The sequence below is a fragment of the Orycteropus afer genome, unplaced genomic scaffold (genome assembly GCF_000298275.1).
Source record: "Orycteropus afer afer isolate SDZICR_OR568_19922 unplaced genomic scaffold, OryAfe1.0 scaffold00026, whole genome shotgun sequence".
Classification (NCBI taxonomy): domain Eukaryota; kingdom Metazoa; phylum Chordata; class Mammalia; order Tubulidentata; family Orycteropodidae; genus Orycteropus; species Orycteropus afer.
Genome location: NW_006921613.1, coordinates 9,608,774 through 9,626,891, shown reverse-complemented (window position 1 = coordinate 9,626,891; position 18,118 = coordinate 9,608,774). Strand labels below are relative to the sequence as shown.

General features: G+C 41.2%; 1 protein-coding gene across 1 annotated transcript in view; it reads left to right on the top strand.

The window, feature by feature from the left end:
• Nucleotides 1-18,118, top strand: part of GALK2 (galactokinase 2) — a 184,278-nt gene that overhangs the window by 123,939 nt on the left and 42,221 nt on the right. The window contains exon 7 of the mRNA XM_007935195.2: nt 1,931-2,141. Within this exon, the coding sequence (XP_007933386.2) occupies nt 1,931-2,141 (211 nt within the window). The remainder of the gene's footprint in view (nt 1-1,930; nt 2,142-18,118) is intronic.

The window sequence follows — 18,118 nt, the reverse complement described above, 5'->3', positions numbered from 1 at the left end:
GAGCTGTTGCATTGTGGTAAACTGTGGTCAATGACATGAGACAAAGTATATGTGAACTGCTGTATGGAAAGTGAATTTTCTCTACAAATCTTCACCGAAATCAGAATAAAAAAATTAAAATAAATAAATAAATAAAAATTACACACACACACACACACACACAAAAGAAAGCTTCAGTCTAAGATATCCTTGCCTCTAGCTCTTTTTCCACACAAAGTAAATTGGAATATGGAACATGAATGAATTGAAAGAAAGAGCCATAGATTGACTCCAATTCTGTGAACCCAGCACTCATAATAAACTCTAGGTGTGTTCTGGTAGTGCAGTGGTTAATTGCTCAGGGTGAACCCACTAGCCACTCTGCAGGAGAAAGATGTGACAGTATGCTTCTTTAAAGATTACAGCTTTGAAAAACCTATGAGGTGGTTCTACTCTGTCATATAGGATCACTATGAGTTGGAATTTACTCAGTGGCAATGAGCTTTTTATTATTATTATTATTATTTTTTATGCTAAGCAAACAAGATTACCAGATAGGTCTTAGCTCATGACCCTGCTTTTTTTTAAAAAAGGCACCATATTCAGTGAAATAATTCAACAGGAAAAATAATCCTATTATCTTTTATCCCAGTTCTGCCTTAAAATCATTAATTCCTTTCATATGTATGAGGCAGGATTTTAAAAGGAGTATTAATGAGTTTAAGGAGAGCTCTGGTAGCATAGTGGCTAAGGCACTTGACTGCTAACCAGAAGGCTGGCCATTCAAACCCATCAGCCACTCCTTGGAAGGAAGATGGGGGGGGCAATCTACTTCCATAATGATGCTGCCTCGGAAACCCAAGGAGGGGTCACTATGAATCGGGTCCGACTTGACAGCACATAACAACAACAACAACAGTGAGTTTAAGAACTTCTGTTATTAACATTCTTCAGAAGTAAGTGTCCCTAAGTAAAGTACAGTGGTCTTTTGGTAAACCCTGCTTCCTGTTGAAAAGAAAATCAAATCATCAGCATAATAGAAGAGTAAATCAGATGCATGTTTCCTTGAAGACTAATTTTCCCTCTTCCTGCTTGCCTCTTTTTGCTCTTTGTACTATCTGCACCTGCTGTCCTGACACCTAGGGAATAACTTTTATAGACCTCAGAGTGAGAGCAGTGAGTTCTGGTTGTCAGCTGTTCCACAGGGCTCAGTGAGTGGTTTGGGGAGAATGAGAGAAACATATTCATGATTTGGGTTCCTGTGAGTGCACCTGATTTCAAAGGTTTGGTTTGTACTGACTCTCTCCATCATATTGAGTGGGACGCAATTGGTAATGAAACTCTTCTTGAGGGTGGGGAAACTCACAGCTCTACTACTACCAGCTACCTAATGAAATGGTTTTTCATAAGGTCACAAATGAGGTTTTCATTTAAAATCTGGGACTTTACTCCAAATGCCCAGATACTTAAATTCATTAGCCATTTTCAAAGAGGCATGGAGTAAACAGGAAGTGCTCAAATGAGATGGGGCATGCAGAGTCCACCTCTGGACCCAGGTCACATGAGAAGTGAGTAGTTTTCTGTGGATTTATAGAGAGGGGTGTAGTAGGGATGAACTGAATTAGGGATAAAAGAAGGGAATTATTCAAAGAAATAGCCCTAAGGGAAAGTGGTGACAAGCAAGGAAAAAAAAATCGGTGGAGGTAAGTTTTTATTTTTTCAGAAGGGCAAATACTTAACTATGTAGTCTGTGGGTGTCACATAAGCATGTTTAATTCCAAACATCTGAACCCAGTGTACATTTCCAAATGATGGTGGGAAATTTGGATAGGTTGAATGGAAAAAAAAAACCAAAAACCCAAAACAGTGTAAAGTTTGATTTAGCTTATTAAAATGGTACATTTCAGTGTTTGAAATGAAAACTGACCATTATCTTGGTTTGAACTTGCAGCTTCTGGCTAAGTACAAAAGCCTGCCATGGGATGAAATACTGCAGCTGGAGGAAGTACAAGCCAAACTAGGGGTCAGTCTGGAGGAAATGTTGTTGATCATAGAGGATGCACTTCACCCAGAACCCTATAGCTGTGAGGAGATCTGTAGGTGTCTCGAAATTAATCTGGAGGAGCTCCGGACCCAAATCCTGAGGCCAGATACTCAAGATGGTAAGTCTGTTGGAAAAAGTAAGGGGACAGGTTTTCCCCCTACTCACGTCAGGAAAATGGCTCAACATCTGTGGTAGTTGGAGCTGTGTGTCAACTTGGCTGGACCACAATTCTGTGTGGTTTAAACAATTGTGATGTGGGTTGTTCTCATGATGGGATCAGATGTGTATGTTTTCAGTAGCCAATCTGTTGAATGGGAGTTTCCCTAGGGGTGTGGCCTGCTTCCAGTATATTTATGGACACCCTGGGAAAAGAGATACTCTTCTGTAGATCAGGATTCTGTTATGCTGCCTACAACTGTCCGTGAGCAAACAATCTACCATTTGGCCTGGAGATCTTGGATTCATCATTCGTTGGAGTCATCAGCCAGTCTGCCAACCTTGAGCTCGTCAGCTCCTGCAGCTGCATGAGTTGGGAAAAGCCTCCAGCTTGACAGTTGATCCAAGAACTTTGGACTTGCCAGCTTCTATAAGTGTGTGAGCCATTTTCCTAAGATAAATTTCTCTTTCTCTCTCTCTCTATATATATATAAGCTTTACTGGTTTTGCTTCTTTAGAGAACCCGTCTAACACATTTGGTACCAGGAGTGGTTCTAGAGAGACAAAATCATAAAGATGGTCTTCCTAAATTGGTTCTCCAATTTGATTAATCACAAAGGCACTGGTGACCCTGCCTCCCTTAGTAAAGAGGGCTCTGCTAATCTGTGGCCTGAAGTGACAACATTAATATGCAAAATAGCACCACCAATAGATCAAGCACTTTTGAGAAGTGATGCTCTGAGTGATTACATATTTGATACTTTTCTGCAATTTGTCAGCATCAGGAGTATAAGGAATCTGGTTGGTTGGTCCTACTTACACTAGATGAAGTGGTGAAAGAGCAAGATGAGTTCAGGGCTGCTGAGTCACAGCTTAAGCACTGCATAAAATACCTCAAAGTTTCCAGCTGTGCTCTGAAACAAAGCCTTACTTCTTCTAGTAACAGAGCTGATATGGCTGGAAACCAAACCCAGAGTCTTATTGTAAGGGTGGCTGAATTACAATGCCAATTAAATTGCCAACCCAGAATGGTGTCTTAAGTTAAAGTGAGGGCATGGATTGGGAAAAAATGGGATCCTGAAACCTGGAATGGGGACATATGGGCAGAGAGTCAAGAAGATAAGGATATGGAGCCTGTAAATTCAATTGAATCTCTCCTACCTGAAGAGATTACTATAAAACCATTATCCCCTCCACCTCAGTTTTTTTGGGATTAATCCAGCTGTTCCTGCTGGGTCATTGCCTGAGGCAGAGACCATGGAAGACATTGCTGAATGTTCTCAGGAACTGCCCCAACCACCCATTCTTGCTGCTAGACCTATAACTAAAGTTAAGTCCAAGCGAGCCCCAAAAGGTGAAATACAAAGTGTGACTGAGGAGGTGGTACGTTACACCCAAAAAGACCTACTTGATTTTGTTTACATGTACAGACAGACCCTGGAGAATATGTATGGGAATGGCTACTGAGGGTGTGGGATAATGGTGCAAGGAATGTAACATTGGATCAGTCTGAGTTTATTGATTTAGGCCCACTAAGGATGAATTCTTCATTCAGTGTTTCAGCTCGAGAAATTAGGAAAGGATCTAATAGTTTATTTGGTTGGCTTATTGAAGCATGGATTATGTGGTGGCCTACCTTAAGTCAAGCTGAAGTACCAGACCTACCTTGGTATAATGTAGGAGAAGGTATCCAGAGGCTTAGGTAAATTGCTCTGTTAGAATGGATTTATCAGATTAGACCCCTAGAGCCAGAAATGAAGAGTCCAGAAGAAATGCCTTTTGATAGTATCGTGAGGAATAAATTTGTGACGGGAGTTTCAGCATCCTTGAAGACTGCTGTGGTTGCTATTTTATGTAAGCCAGATTTGACAGTGGGAACTGCCCTAATTGAACTAAGACGCTTAGCTACAATGGGGCTGATTGGACCCCATGGTAGTAGGTGCCAAGTGGCAGCAGTTAATCAATGAAGGCAAGGTGGGTGTGGTTACCATAATGGACAGCAGAGCCAGAAAAGTAATCAGAATACTCTGACTCATGTGGAATTATGACATTGGCTACTTGTGCATGGTGTTCCTAGTAGTGAAATACATGGCAAACCTAGTAAATATTTACTTGATCTGTATAGACAGAAGAATTCTAGGTCATGTGAACAGCTGCGTAGACTGAATTGCCGGAATACAGGATCACGGCCTCTCAATCAATTCCCAGACTTGAGTCAGTTTACAGACCCACAACCCCTTGAGTGAAGGGGAGGCCGAGTCCCTTTGAGGAAAGACCCCACTACATTGCCAAAAATTTATAATGTCACTCTTTCTCTCAGCCTTCCCCAAAGGAATCTGAGGCCTTTTACGAGAGTGACTGTTCATTGGGGAAAAGGAAATAATCAGACTTTTCGGGGATTACTGGACACTGGCTCTGAACTGACACTAATTCCAGGAGACCCAAAGCATCATTGTGGCCCCTGGTCAGAGAGGGGGCATATGGAGGTCAAGTTATTGATGGAGTCTTAGCTAAGGTGTGTCTCACAGGGGGTCCACTGGGTCCCTGAACCCATCCTGTAGTGATTTCCCCAGTTCCAGAATGCATAATTGGAATAGATATACTGAGAAATTGGCAGAATTCCCACATTGGGTCCCTGACTTGTGGAATAAGGGCTATTATGGTAGGAAAAGCCAAGTGGAAGCCATTAGAACTGCCTCTACCTAAAAAAAATAGTAAACCAAAAGCAATACTGCATCCCTGGAGGGGTTGCAGAGATTACTGCCACCATCAAGGACTTGAAGGATGCAGGGGTGGTGATTCCCACCACATCCCCATTTAATTAGCCTATTTAGCCTGTGCGAAAAACAGATGGATCTTGGAGAATGACAGTAGATGATCGTAAACTTAATCAGGTGGTGACTCCAGTTACAGCTGCTGTTCTTGATGTGGTTTAATTGCTTGAGCAAATGAGTACCTCTCCTGGTACTTGGTATGCAGCTGTTAATCTGACCAATGCCTTTTTCTCAGTACCAATTTCAAGGACCATCAGAAGCAGTTTGCCTTCAGCTGGCAAGGCCAACAGTATACTTTCACAATGCTTCCTCAGGGGTATATCAACTCCCCAGCACTATGTCATAATTTAGTCCATATGGATCTTGATCGCCTTTCCCTTCCACAAGACATCACACTGGTCCATTATATTGATGACATTATGCTGATTGGACCTAATAAGGAGGAAGTGTCGATGACTCTAGGCTTATTGGTGAGACATCTGTGTGCTAGATGGTGGGAAATTAACCCAACAAAAATTCAGGCACTTTCTACCTCAATGAAACTTCTAGGGGTCCAGTGGTGTGGGGTATGTCGAGATATTCCTACTAAAGTGAAGGATACGTTATTTATCTGGCTTCCCCCACAACTAAAAAGGAGGCACAACATCTAGTGGGCTTCTTTGGATTTTGGAGGTGACAGCCTTCATTTGGATGTGTTACTGTGGCCTATTTATCAAGTGTCTTGGAAAGCTGCTAGTTTTGAGTGGGGCCCAGAACAACAGAAGGCTCTGCAACAGGTTCAGGCTACTGTGCAGGCTGCTCTGACACTTGGGCTATGTGATCCAGCTGATCCAATGGTGCTTGAAGTGTCTGTAGTAGATTGAGATGCTGTTTGGAGCCTTTGGCAGGTCCCTATTGGTGAATAACAATGCAGACCATCGGGATTTTGGAGAAAAGCCCTGCCATCCTCTCAGATAACTACTGTCCTTTTGAGAAGTAGCTTTTGGCTTGTTACTGGGCTTTAGTAGAGACTGAACACCTAACCATGGGCCACCAAGTCACCATGAGGCATGCCCATCATGAACTGGGTGTTGTCTGACCCACAGAGTCATAAAGTTGAATGTGCACAGCAGCACTCCATCATTAAATGGAAGTGGTGTATCAGAGATCGGGCTCGAGCAGGACCTGAAGGCACAAGTAAGTTACATGAGGAAGTGGCCCAAATGCCTATTCCTATAGTCTCTACTCCAGTCACATTACCTTCCCTCTCCCTCTCTGCACCTATGGCCTCATGGGGAGTTCTTTATGATCAGTTGACTGAAGAAGAGAAAACTCGTGTGTGGTTTACAGGTGATTCTGAGCGGTATGCAGGCACCACTCGAAAGTGGACAACAGCAGCACTGAAGCCCCTTTCTGGGACTTCCTTGAAGAACAGTCAAGAAGGGAAACCCTCCCAATGGACAGAACTTCGAGCCGTGCATATGGCTGTTCACTTTGCATGGAATAAGAAATGGCCAGATGTGCGATTGTATATGGATTCATGGTCTGTGGCTAATGGCTTGGCCAGATGGTCTGGGACTTGAAAGTACCATGATTGGAAAATTGCTGACAAGGACGTATGGGGAAGAGGTATGTGGAATGGGCCAAAGGAATAAAGATATTTGTGTCTCATGTGAATGCCCACCAAAAGGTGACCTCAGCAGAGGAGGACTTTAACAATCAGGTGGATAGAATGACGTATTCAATGGAAACCAGCCATCCTTTTCCCCCAGCTACTCCTGTCATTGCTCAATGGGCTCATGAACAAAGTGGCCGTGGTGGAAGGAATGGTGGAAGGGATGGAGGTTATGCATGGTCTCAGCAACATGGACTCCCACTTACCAAGGCTGATTTTGGCTACCGCCACTGCTGAGTGCCCAATCTGCCAGCAGCAGAGACCAACACTGAGTCCGCGATATGAAACCATTCCTCAGGGTGATCAGCCAGCAACCTGGTGGCAGGTTTATTACACTGGACCACTTCCACATGGAAAGGACAGTGTTTTGTTCTTACTGGAATAGATACTTATTCTGGATATGGATTCGCCTTCCCTGCACACAAGCTTCTGCCAAAACTACTATCCATGGATTTACAGAATGCCTTATCCACCATCACAGAATCTCACACAGCATTTCTTCAGATCAAGGGACTCACTTCACAGCAAATGAAGTGTGGCAGTGGACCTATGTTCATGGAATTCACTAGTCTTACCATGTTCTCCATCATCCTGAAGCAGCTGGCTTGAAAGAACGATGGAATGGCCTACTGAAAACACAATTATGGCACCATCTAGGTGGCAATATCTTGAAGGGTTGGGGCAGTGTTCTCCAGGACGCTGTATATGCTCTAAACCAGCACTCAATATATGGTGCCGTTTCTCCAATAGCTAGGATTCATGGGTCTGAGAACCAAGGGGTGGAAACAGGAGTGGTACCACTCACTATCACCCCTAGTGACCCACTCAAAAAATTTTTGCTTCCTGTCCTTGCTACCCTATGCTCTGCAGATCAGGAGATCTTAGTCCCAAAGGGAGGAATACTCCCACCTGGAGACACAAGACTGATTGCATTGAACTGGAAATGAAGAATGCCACCCAGCCATTTTGGCTTCCCCATGCCTCTGGATCAACAGACAAAGAAAGGCATTACTGTACTATCTGGTGTGATAGATCCTGATTACCAAGAGGAAATTGGATTGATATTACATAATGGAGGTAAAGAAGAATATGTCTGGAATACAGGAGATTCTTTAGGACTTCTCTTAGTACTACCATGTCCTGTGATTAAAGTAAAATTACAGCAACCCAATTCTGATATGACTACTAATGGCTCAGACCCTTCAGGAATAAAGATCTGGGTCACCATGTGACCAGTTGCAGAAATGAGGACTGTGATTGTTATATTTCTTCATTGTATATGTGCATCCAATATTTTTTTTCCTTCTGTTATGAACTGTGAAATGTAAATATGGTTAATGTGTTTCAGTTGTACACATGTTAGCGTATCATGTTAGACACAAATATGACTTTATAATTGTCCTTATTTAGAGATTATATATGGTTATGAAGATGTATACAATTGCCGAATTGACAAGGGGTGGACTGTGATAGTTGGAGCTGTGTGTCAACTTGGCTGGACCACAATTCTGTGTGGTTTAAGCAATTGTGGTGTGGGTTGTTCCAATGATGGGATCAGATGTATATGTTTTGAGCGGCCAATCCATTGAAAGGGAGTTTCCCTAGGGGTGTGGCCTGCTTCCAGTATATTTATGGACATACTGGGAAAAGAGACATTCTTCTGTGGATCGGGATTCTGTTGTGCTGCCTACAGCTGTCTGTGAGTGAGCAATCCACGATTCGGCCTGGAGATCTTGGATTCATCATTCATTGGAATCAACAGCCAGTATACTGCCTGCCAACCTTGAGCTCATCAGCCCCTGCAGCTACATGAGTTGGAAAAAGCCTCCAGCTTGACGTTTGATCCAAGAACTTTGGACTTGCCTGCTTCTATAAGTGTGTGAGCCATTTTCCTAAGATAAATTTCTCTTTCTCTCTCTATTTAAGCTTTACTGGTTTTGCTTCTCTAGAGAACCCAGTCTAACACAGAGTTGTACTCCCTGACAGGTCTTTCTGATTTTGAAACATGTACGTATATTTTGGCAAACCTGGCTGATCTAGATCCTTGATTTAATAAATTCATTCATTCTCCAAACCCTTCCTGGTCTGCTATATACCAGGTATTTTGCCTAGGCAGAAGTGAATAAGACATGGTTCTTACCTTTAATTCAATAAGCTTCTCTCTTTTTCAGCTTATTTCTTCCCCACCCCTTCCCCCTTTTTTTTCTGGTTGTTATGTTACTTATGTAAGAAGGTCTAGGTTAGAGTTGTTGTTAAGTGCCATCGAGTCGTCTCTGACTCATAGTGACCCTATGCACAGCAGAATGAAACACCACCTGGTCCTGAGCCAGCTCCATGATTCCCACTACACTCAAGCGCATCACCAGCGCTGCTATGTCAGTCCACTTCATTGAGGGCCTTCCCCTCTTTCGTCAACCCTCCACCTTACCAAGCATGACATCCTTCTCCAGAGAATGGTCCCTTCTGACAACATGACCAAAGTATGTAAGATGAAGTCTGGCCATCTTCACCTCTAAGGAGCATTCTGGCTGCACTTCCTCCAGGACAGACCTGTTGGTTATTTTATCAGTCCACCGCACTTTCAGCATTCTTCACCAACACCACAGCTCAAAAGTAGTGTTTAATAACTTCTGTATGACAACACTCTGGAACATGAGGAAGTCTTCCCTGCTCAGGTTGAAAATTGTGACCCACTTTAGCATGGGAGCTTATTTCTATCTGCCTGCTGCTTCAAGTAATTTTCTTTTTATAGTGATAACATCAGAAACCTGAGATGAAGGCCAGGTAAATATTGGAGGCATGGAATAGAAGCTTGAGGTGGCTACTCCTTTCAGAAAGTAAAGGTTGTCTTTCTGGAGGCAGTGACACCTGGCTAGGATCCAATGCCTGGGGCTAGTTGAGGGTGGGAGATTGGCCCCAAGATCAGCCATACAATTACCTCAGAGCCACATTTTCTTTCTACCCTATTGCAATCATTTCTGCAATGGGTTATTGAGTGATTGTAGTGGATTTGCCTGTGAAATAATGTCTTAAAGGTTGCAACTACTGATGACAACTTTGCGATAAGATAAGTAATCATTTGAGGGAAAGGACTGGGTTTTTGTTTCTAATATTATCAGATCCAATTTAATTTGATAAACATTTATTGAGCTTCTAGAACTGGAATGAGCCAAATCTGACCTTCCACTTATTTTTGTAAATAAAGCTTTACTGGAACACTGCTATGTATTGGCTGCGACTGCTGTTGTGCTACAACAGCAGAGTAGAGTAATTGCAGCAGAAGCTATATGGCCCACAAAGTCTAAAATATGTATTTCTTCTCTGGACTGGGTTTTGTGCTGTATACTGGGATACAAACATAAGCATGACACATTGTAGAAATGTAGAGTCTGATAGGGAAGAGTACGAGTACCACACTACAATCAGAGTGTAAGATATCTGCTGTAGTAAAGGTATTTATCAAGAGCTCTGACATATGGATGAGAGAGTAAGTAAATACCTGGAGAAGGTAGCTTGAATTTGAGTTGGGTCTTGAATGAAAGTTAGGGGCTCCCAAGTATGACAGGGGTAAGAGGCAATTCCGGGCAGAGTAGAACCTCTGTCAAGACATAGAGGCACAAAGGATGGTCAAGTATTCGAAAATATGTGCAAAGAGTTATTGTGGGGAGCATGGGTTACACTTAAAAAAGACTGGCAAAAGAAATATCAATTAGAAGACAGTTGCTATATGCTACTCTGCATAACAAGAGCCTGAAATAAGAGATTGTTTGTGGAGATAGCCCAACAAATTCTTATGACTCTGTGAAGGAGAACTCAGTTGGAATTGGTGATTGCATGTGTTTAGGGTGGAAGATGAAAAAAAAGAAGAAAAGAAAGAGAAGATAAGGAAGGATGAGGTATGGGAAAGTTACGAAGCTATGGGAAATAATTCTGAGGACAAGATGATGAGTTTATTTACATATAGATAGAACTGAGTTCCTATGGGGTGATGGCAGGATATTTAAATGAAGATGTGGAATAGGTAATGATTCAAAATGGTAGGGTTAGGTTTGGGAGTTATTGGCAAAAAGGTGAGAATCATAATAGAAGCTGGGAATATTTACTGTCGAATGATCTCCTTATAGCAGTCTTTTTTTTTTTTTTTTAAATTGTGATTTGGGTGAAAGTTTACAGAACTTTCCATACAGAAGTTCACACACATTTTGTTTCATGATTTGACTGCAATTCCCCACAATTTAACAGCTCTCTTCCCGCTTCCTCCCTGTAGTTACCACTTCCCTGTGTCCTTCTTTCCTATATATTCCTGCCCCCCACCCCCACCGAGCTATCTCCCTGAGCAAACACTGCCCTTCTGTTCTCCCATGATTGATCACTTTAAGGAGTGTATCTACCTGATGTAAATGTTCACCCTCTATGTCTTTCCGTTTGGCTGGAAGTCATAGGAGTGGGTTCAGTTCCAGACCTGAACTCACTGTAACTAGGGGCCTGGTGAAGGGGCAGGGAGGTGACATTTTTTAACCTCCTCTGATTACACAAGAGGAAGACAGAATCACCATCAGCAGCCCAAGGCCTCTTCCTATGATGCCAGATATGCTGCCACCCTCCAGCCCTCTTACCAACCTTGACATCAACCATCCCTCCCACGGCACCCACCACCTCTCTGCTGGGTTTGATAATTTGCTGCAGTGACCACACAGAGCTCACAGATTATGGGGCTTATTAGGGAAGCAACAGGCTACAATTCGAGCTCAAGAACATGCTCAGAATACATTTCTTTGATCAGAACAGTCTCCCTTCTGCTGTGCCCTTAGACACGCCTCTCTGGACCTTGGTCTCTCGGCCTGGCCTCTCTCTTTATGGGCCAGATAAGCCTGTTGCTCTGTCCTGTACCTCTTGGTTCTACTGCTGCTATTTCTCAGTTGCGCATCTCTCTCAGCCAGCAGTGAGAATTCTACTCTGCCTCTAGAGCCTCTTTTTAAGCCTGGCAGAGTGACTTAACTAACCAATCCCAACATCAGAGTTCTATACACCTGAGAAAGAGTGAACTTTCCCAGAAGATTACATCATGCTGCTGCAACAGAAATACCACAGGTGGATGACTTTAACAATCAGGAGTTTAAAAGCAGCTACTCACAGTAATCCAGTGGGACTTACAAAGACTGTTGCTAGAAAAGCTATACTATGTAATTCACTACACCGCAGGGCCATAGTCTTGGGGTTCTCACCAGGCTCTATCAGATCAGCAAACCTGTTTGTGTGTGTGTGTGTGTGTGTGTGTGTGTGATTTTGAATTTTGTTCCACATTGTTCTTCCATTCTATCCAGGATCTCCTGCACTGATCCCCTTCTGAGTGGTTGAAAGTGGTAGCTGAGCACCATCTAGTTCTGGTCTCATGGTCATATAGGCTGAGGATCGCATGATCTACTAGTCCCTTGCTCTATTTGTTTCCATGCATCTTTGGTTTTCTTCATTCCTCTTTGCTCTGGATGAAAAGAGACCCATTGTTGCATCTAGACAGCTGCTTGCAAGCCTTTAGGACCCCAATTACTACTCACCAAAGTAGATATAGAACAGTGTTTTTGTGTAGTGTGATATGCCAATTGAGCTTGATATCCCCTGTGACCATGGCCCCAAGCCCACAGTCTAACTCCTTGCTTCCTCAGGGTGCTTGGCTGTGGCCAAGAAGTTATCATAACATCGCCCCTTGTTAGCTCTATTATATATTTGGACATTCTTACAACACATACAAATACATATGTAGAAATATCCCCTGCCAACTTATATATGGTCATAGTTATATTCCCTTTCCCCTAGACATACCTGTTCATTCAACCTGTCTACCCATCTATTTACTTGTAGATTAATGTTTGTTATCACTGATGATACAGTATTGTATACGTGAAAGCGTTTATCTTTATTGTCTGTACCTCTTAGGTACCTCTCTGTGGCTTTTTCTTCCAGTTTTTGCCACTGTTTTGATCACTCACTTTTGGTACACTGCCCTTCCCTTCACTCAAATCAGTACTTTTCTCTACCCATCTACAGTGTTCCCTCCCTTTCCCACTCCCTGGTAACCAACAAAGAAAGTTTCCTTCCTTATATAAACCTTTCCCTTGACTTTTTACAATAGTGAACTAATACAATTTTGTCTTTCTGTGATTGACTTATTTCACTCAGCACAGTGTCCTCCAAATCATACACATTATGTAGTGTTTTGCAAATTCTACATTATTTTTTAGGGTTTATAGCAGACTTTTAATGATGCCATTTCTTAGTTCAAAAACTCATCCTTACTTCATTGCCCAATCTTCTCAATGTGGATGTTAAGTTCCTTCTCAATCTAACCTTAACTGTGTTCTGTCTTTTTCTACTTTGAAGCCCATACATCCCTCCCTGGGCAGGACCTTGGCTGGATCTTTCCCCTTACTGTTTACAAATTTGATCTTATCTCTGAGCCTTTAATCACAGACATTATTGCACTTTTCTGACTAGACTTTTCCCCTTTTACAAAATACAGTTCCTACCTATCTTAAAAGCTCAAAATAATCATTATCTTTTCCTTATTCATCTGAACCCACAGCCCATTCTTTTTCTCTGTGTCTATGTTCATTTCTCTCTGCATTTGCTTGTCTTTCCTTCCTCTCTTCTTTTAGCAGTTTTTGAGAATAAGTTAATTTCCAAGAAAACCTTGGAAAAACACAAAGGATAAGTTGTTAAGTATAGGGCAGATATCTTTCCATGTACTGCTATGTGTATTTAAGTTTTTTCCCCTGGAGAAGGGTGACTTCATTGTTTTTATAAAAATGATGTTGACTTGATCTAATTTTACATCATGGAAATCCATGCCTTTCTGAAACGGACATAGAATCTCTATTCTTTCTTATTGCCAGCAACTTACTTTCTTTACTGGATATGAGTGTGAATTGGAGGATGTGATACTGTAAGGAGAGATGTTTACAGTCAAACTGTGGCTTGCAGCCTCTGCTAAGCCAACCAGACTCCCAAAGGTTCATGTGCAATTGTTATTTTGTTCTTCCAAATTTCTAATAATTAGATTTAGAAATGCTCAGAGGCTACTGTTTAGTGGACTTTGTTGGGATGGACACAAATCTCATGGCTTGGATTACCAACGTTGTCTGTGACCATATCCTGACAAAGTGCTGGTTAGTTGCTGAGTAAATTTCTTGGATCCTGTGACCTCTAACGTCATGACTGATCTTCCTGGCTTATGAGCAAGCGTAGCACACTGGCATAGTTATTCTTTAGGAAGAAATCTAGAGTCTCTGGTAAAAAAGCAAAATAAAGGAAAAAAAAACAACTGGCAGTTGTTTAGTACTTGCCAGTTTATACATTGCTTTTCACACTCATCATCTGATTTGAATCTCACAATAACCCTGGGTGGCATGGTTTTCTTCTTTTCACATGTGAGGAAACTGAGGTTCAGGGAGTTATGTGATGTCAACACCACATAAGCAGCTAGTGATGGAGCCAGATCCCAATCCTAGTCTTTTGACTTAATCCAATACTCTTTCTGTCATTACCTTTTGTCACACCATGCTCATAAGCTGGCCTCAGCAATTCTGCATCAAGTAAGGGAAATGACATCTAATTCTGACTTTGCTTGATTCTGATTTTTCTCTTGAGACTAATGAGAGGGGAGGAAGATAGGTTATTTTGTGGATATAGTTTCCTTTTGGCTATTTCCTGTTCTATCACTTTGGCCTTGGAAGATGTAAGGCCAGGTACCATCCAGTCACTTACTTTATTTAAGGAACAAACTCAGCTTGGCTGGAATGTCCATGAACTCTTTTGTTATAGAAGAGCCAGAAGAAGTACAATTGCATATTTTCATTTGCTAAAAATACAGTTCTCATAGATTATCTCAATTAAGAAGAGTGGTTTGCTTTCTATCTAATGGAAAGCAATATTAGTACTGTGTTTCTTGAGTACTATAAAAAAAAAAGGTCAGTTTTTCAGTATTTAGATTTCCAATTAAGTGTTCTCAGATATCAAGGAAATTGATTTAAAAATAGCTTGTAAGATACCACCAGGCATTAAACTCTAGGATCTCAATAGATTACATTGTTGTTTTCAGAATTTTAGAAGAATAAATTTTCTATAAAAAGATTAGAAGAAACTTCAGAGGAAATTACAGATCTTTCTAATGTTTCATATGTTGGTTAATCAGAAATCCTTAAAATGTGTGTGATGGATTACCAATGATAAGGCCAATTAAAATGGGTCCTTCAGTGTTGTCTATTGCTTTCATTTTTACAAGATAAAATAAAAGAATAGATTCTTATAAAACAAAATATAAAAGAATAAAGCAAATAGTAACTATTTTTGTTATGCATAAAAAGTATTGTGTTTTAAGTTGTTTTTGGAAGTCATAGTTTGGGAAAGTTTTCGTTGAGTTCTTTTCACTTTCTTTCTCTGCATGGTCTCTCCTTGCTCTCTGGCTCCTATTTACTTCTCAGCTCTCTGGTCATGGTAGGCAGGTTCATGCCAAGAGTAAAAGTTGCTATTTTCTTTTTTAGAAAAAAAAGTGGGGGGTGGGGAGGCTGAACTGACATCTCACTCAGATCTCTGGGAAGATCACTTGAAGATAATGCACCTTTTCTGTTTTTTTGTTTTGTTTTGTTTTTTTACTTCTTTCAGATGTATATTGTATATTCCTATTTACTGGTTCATCTTCCATCTTCAAATATTTAAAACTAAAAATGCATGTGTACATACCTAAGTAAAGACATAGCATCATAGGTTTTCTACTTGAAAGCCCATACTGGTGTGCTGGAATCAAATAATTAGAAAGGGTGTTATATACTGCTCAGGAGCTCTGGTAGCATAGTGCCTAAGGTGCTTGACTGCTAACCAGAAGGCTGATAGTTCAAACCCACCAGCCACTCCTTGGAAGGAAGGTTGGGCAATCTACTTCCATAGTGATACTGCCTTAGAAACTCAAGGAGGGGTCGAGTCCGACTCGACGGCAAATAACAACAACAACAATAATACTAGTCAGTTACTAAGCCACTGATGGTTAGGCCAGGGTTGAGAGTCTCTCTCTTCTCCCACAGTGCTAATGATGGTCATAGTTCTGACTCCAGGGTCTATCCTGGAGCCACAAAATCAGGAATTCTGGAATTTTAATCCTGAGGGGTTATAAGAGGGTTTGTGAGAGGGTTTGTAAACAGCCAAAAGGAAACAAATTCTAAGAGTTGCACTTTGAGGAGGAGCTGACCCCTGCTGTAGTCTTAAATCCATCTGGCCATATTGGACTAAGGCAGGCCAGGACCAGAATGGACCTATGAGCTTGACTTCCTCTCCACACTCTTATCTTCAACCCCTTGAAATTCCCCAAGCTTCTTGCATAATGAGGGTTGTGAGGGGTTGGAGGGAGAGAATGTGGTAGAGAGTTAGACCAGTGAGACTAAGTATTTACCCTTCTTCTGTGGGCTGGTGGGCAAAACGAGATTCCCAAGAGGACTAGGACCAGAAATTTGAACTTAATGTCCTCTCTGAGTCTCCCTGTCAGCTCTTGCTCATGTGTTATTGCCTAGTGATTTAGTGCTATTTCACCCTACTTGTCAGACACTCTAATGTTCTTTTCCAAAGAATAACCTTCTCTCCAGGAAGGTCGTCCTCATGTGTTGAGCCTTCAGTATTAGGGAGATTGTATGCGGAGCAGAGTGGACGTTTCTACCTTCCTGACAACAGCAGTCCCATCTGTGCTGGTGACCTTCAGCTGTGGAAACTCTCTAGAAACTTTTCCAGCCTCACATGAAACTCTCATACAGCAGTAACTATAATGGCATTTCCCAGAAGTAAATCCTGAAATAGTCACAGCAGCTAAAAGTGCGCCCTAAGGCTCCGTCTTGCGACAGCATTTATAGCCTTGAAAGAAGTCTGTGTTTTATGGATCTCTGTATTCCTGCACTGCCTACCAAATGTCTGTTGAATGAATAAATTAGTTAAATTAATATTTTTTTTCTATTCATACAGAGAAGTGATGGGCAGGCCAATTCAGAATGCACTTAAAGTCTAGATAAAGAGTGATTGTGTCCAGCTTTCAAAAACGTTCTGCACGTATACCTTAGTAATAATATTCAACTAACGTTTTTTGAGCACTTACCATATGCAAAGCACTGTTTTAAGTACTTTTAAAACATTTGCTATGCTCGTGTATTAATATGGCTCTCATATTTAGAGGACCTACGTGACACAGTGCTGTCCATGGCTGTAAATTGTGTCATAAACACATTCTGACACACACATTCAAATGCTCAGTCATGCACTGCCTCCTCTCCATCTGTTTGCACTATTGAAATGTGAAAGTCCAACTCTCAAAGTAAGGCAGCTCTTAGGGAATAAAGAACCTTTTTTTTTTGGTGGGGTTTTTGTTTATCTATTTTAAATTCTGTTTAACAGAGAAAGGGAAATTAATTTGACCATTACAGTGCTAATTAGGTTTGTGTTTATTGACATAATTGTTAATTAATAAGAAGGCCTGGAGATATAGTGGTTAAGCACTACTAACCAAAAGGTTGTCAGTTTGAACCCACTAGCTGCTCCATGGGAAAAAAGATAAGGCGGTCTGCTTCCCTAAAGGCTTATAGCCTTGGAAACTTTATGGGGCAGTTCTACTCTGTCCTTTAGGGTCACTATGAGTTGGAATTCAACATGACAGCAATGTTTTTTTTTTTTTTTTTTTAATTAATAACATTATATATTCCCTTTTCATTCTATAAACAAAGAATGATACAAAGGTTTTCCAGACAATAGAACATTCTAATAGAACATTCCAGTTGTTAGAACATTGTGTCTCAATGCTTTTTGTAGTGATGTTTAAACTTACAGATGGGCTTTTCCTTAAAACATTTCATATCTGTGTAAGTGAACAGCATAGACTACACAGATTTAAATTTGGAGTAATAGAAGGGGTAAAGATTGACCTCAGATGGTTTTGCTGCTGGGAATATCCTATGAGGTAGATTCCAATGTTTTGCTATTTTACAGATGATGAAAAAGAGGCACAAAGTGATTAAATAACTTGCCCAAGGACACAGCTTAAAAGCAGTAGAGTTGGTATACAAACCCATGTAGTCTGATTCCAGAGCCCTCTCTCAACAGTCTTATCCACTATATGGCTCCTGAAGTAGCCCATAGAATGTCATTCCTATTCTCATTTAATTGGCCAAAGCAAGTCATGTGACCAAGCTGAACTGTAGAGGGGGTTGGGAAGTATAGTCTTAACATGTATGAGGAGAACAGGAATATTTGGACATAGGACTAACTACAACCACACTTCCCCGTGCTGTAAAGCTACGAGTCTCATCTCATCAAATCTTAGTGATAGCAGTGAGAGTCGATTCACTTTCTCATATAAAAATATACTTTTCAGACATCTGGGACAATCAGTATTATTCTTTTTTTATTATTATTATTATTTTATTTTATTTATTTTTATTTAGGTGAAGATTTACAGAGCAAATTCACTTTCCATACAGCAGTTCA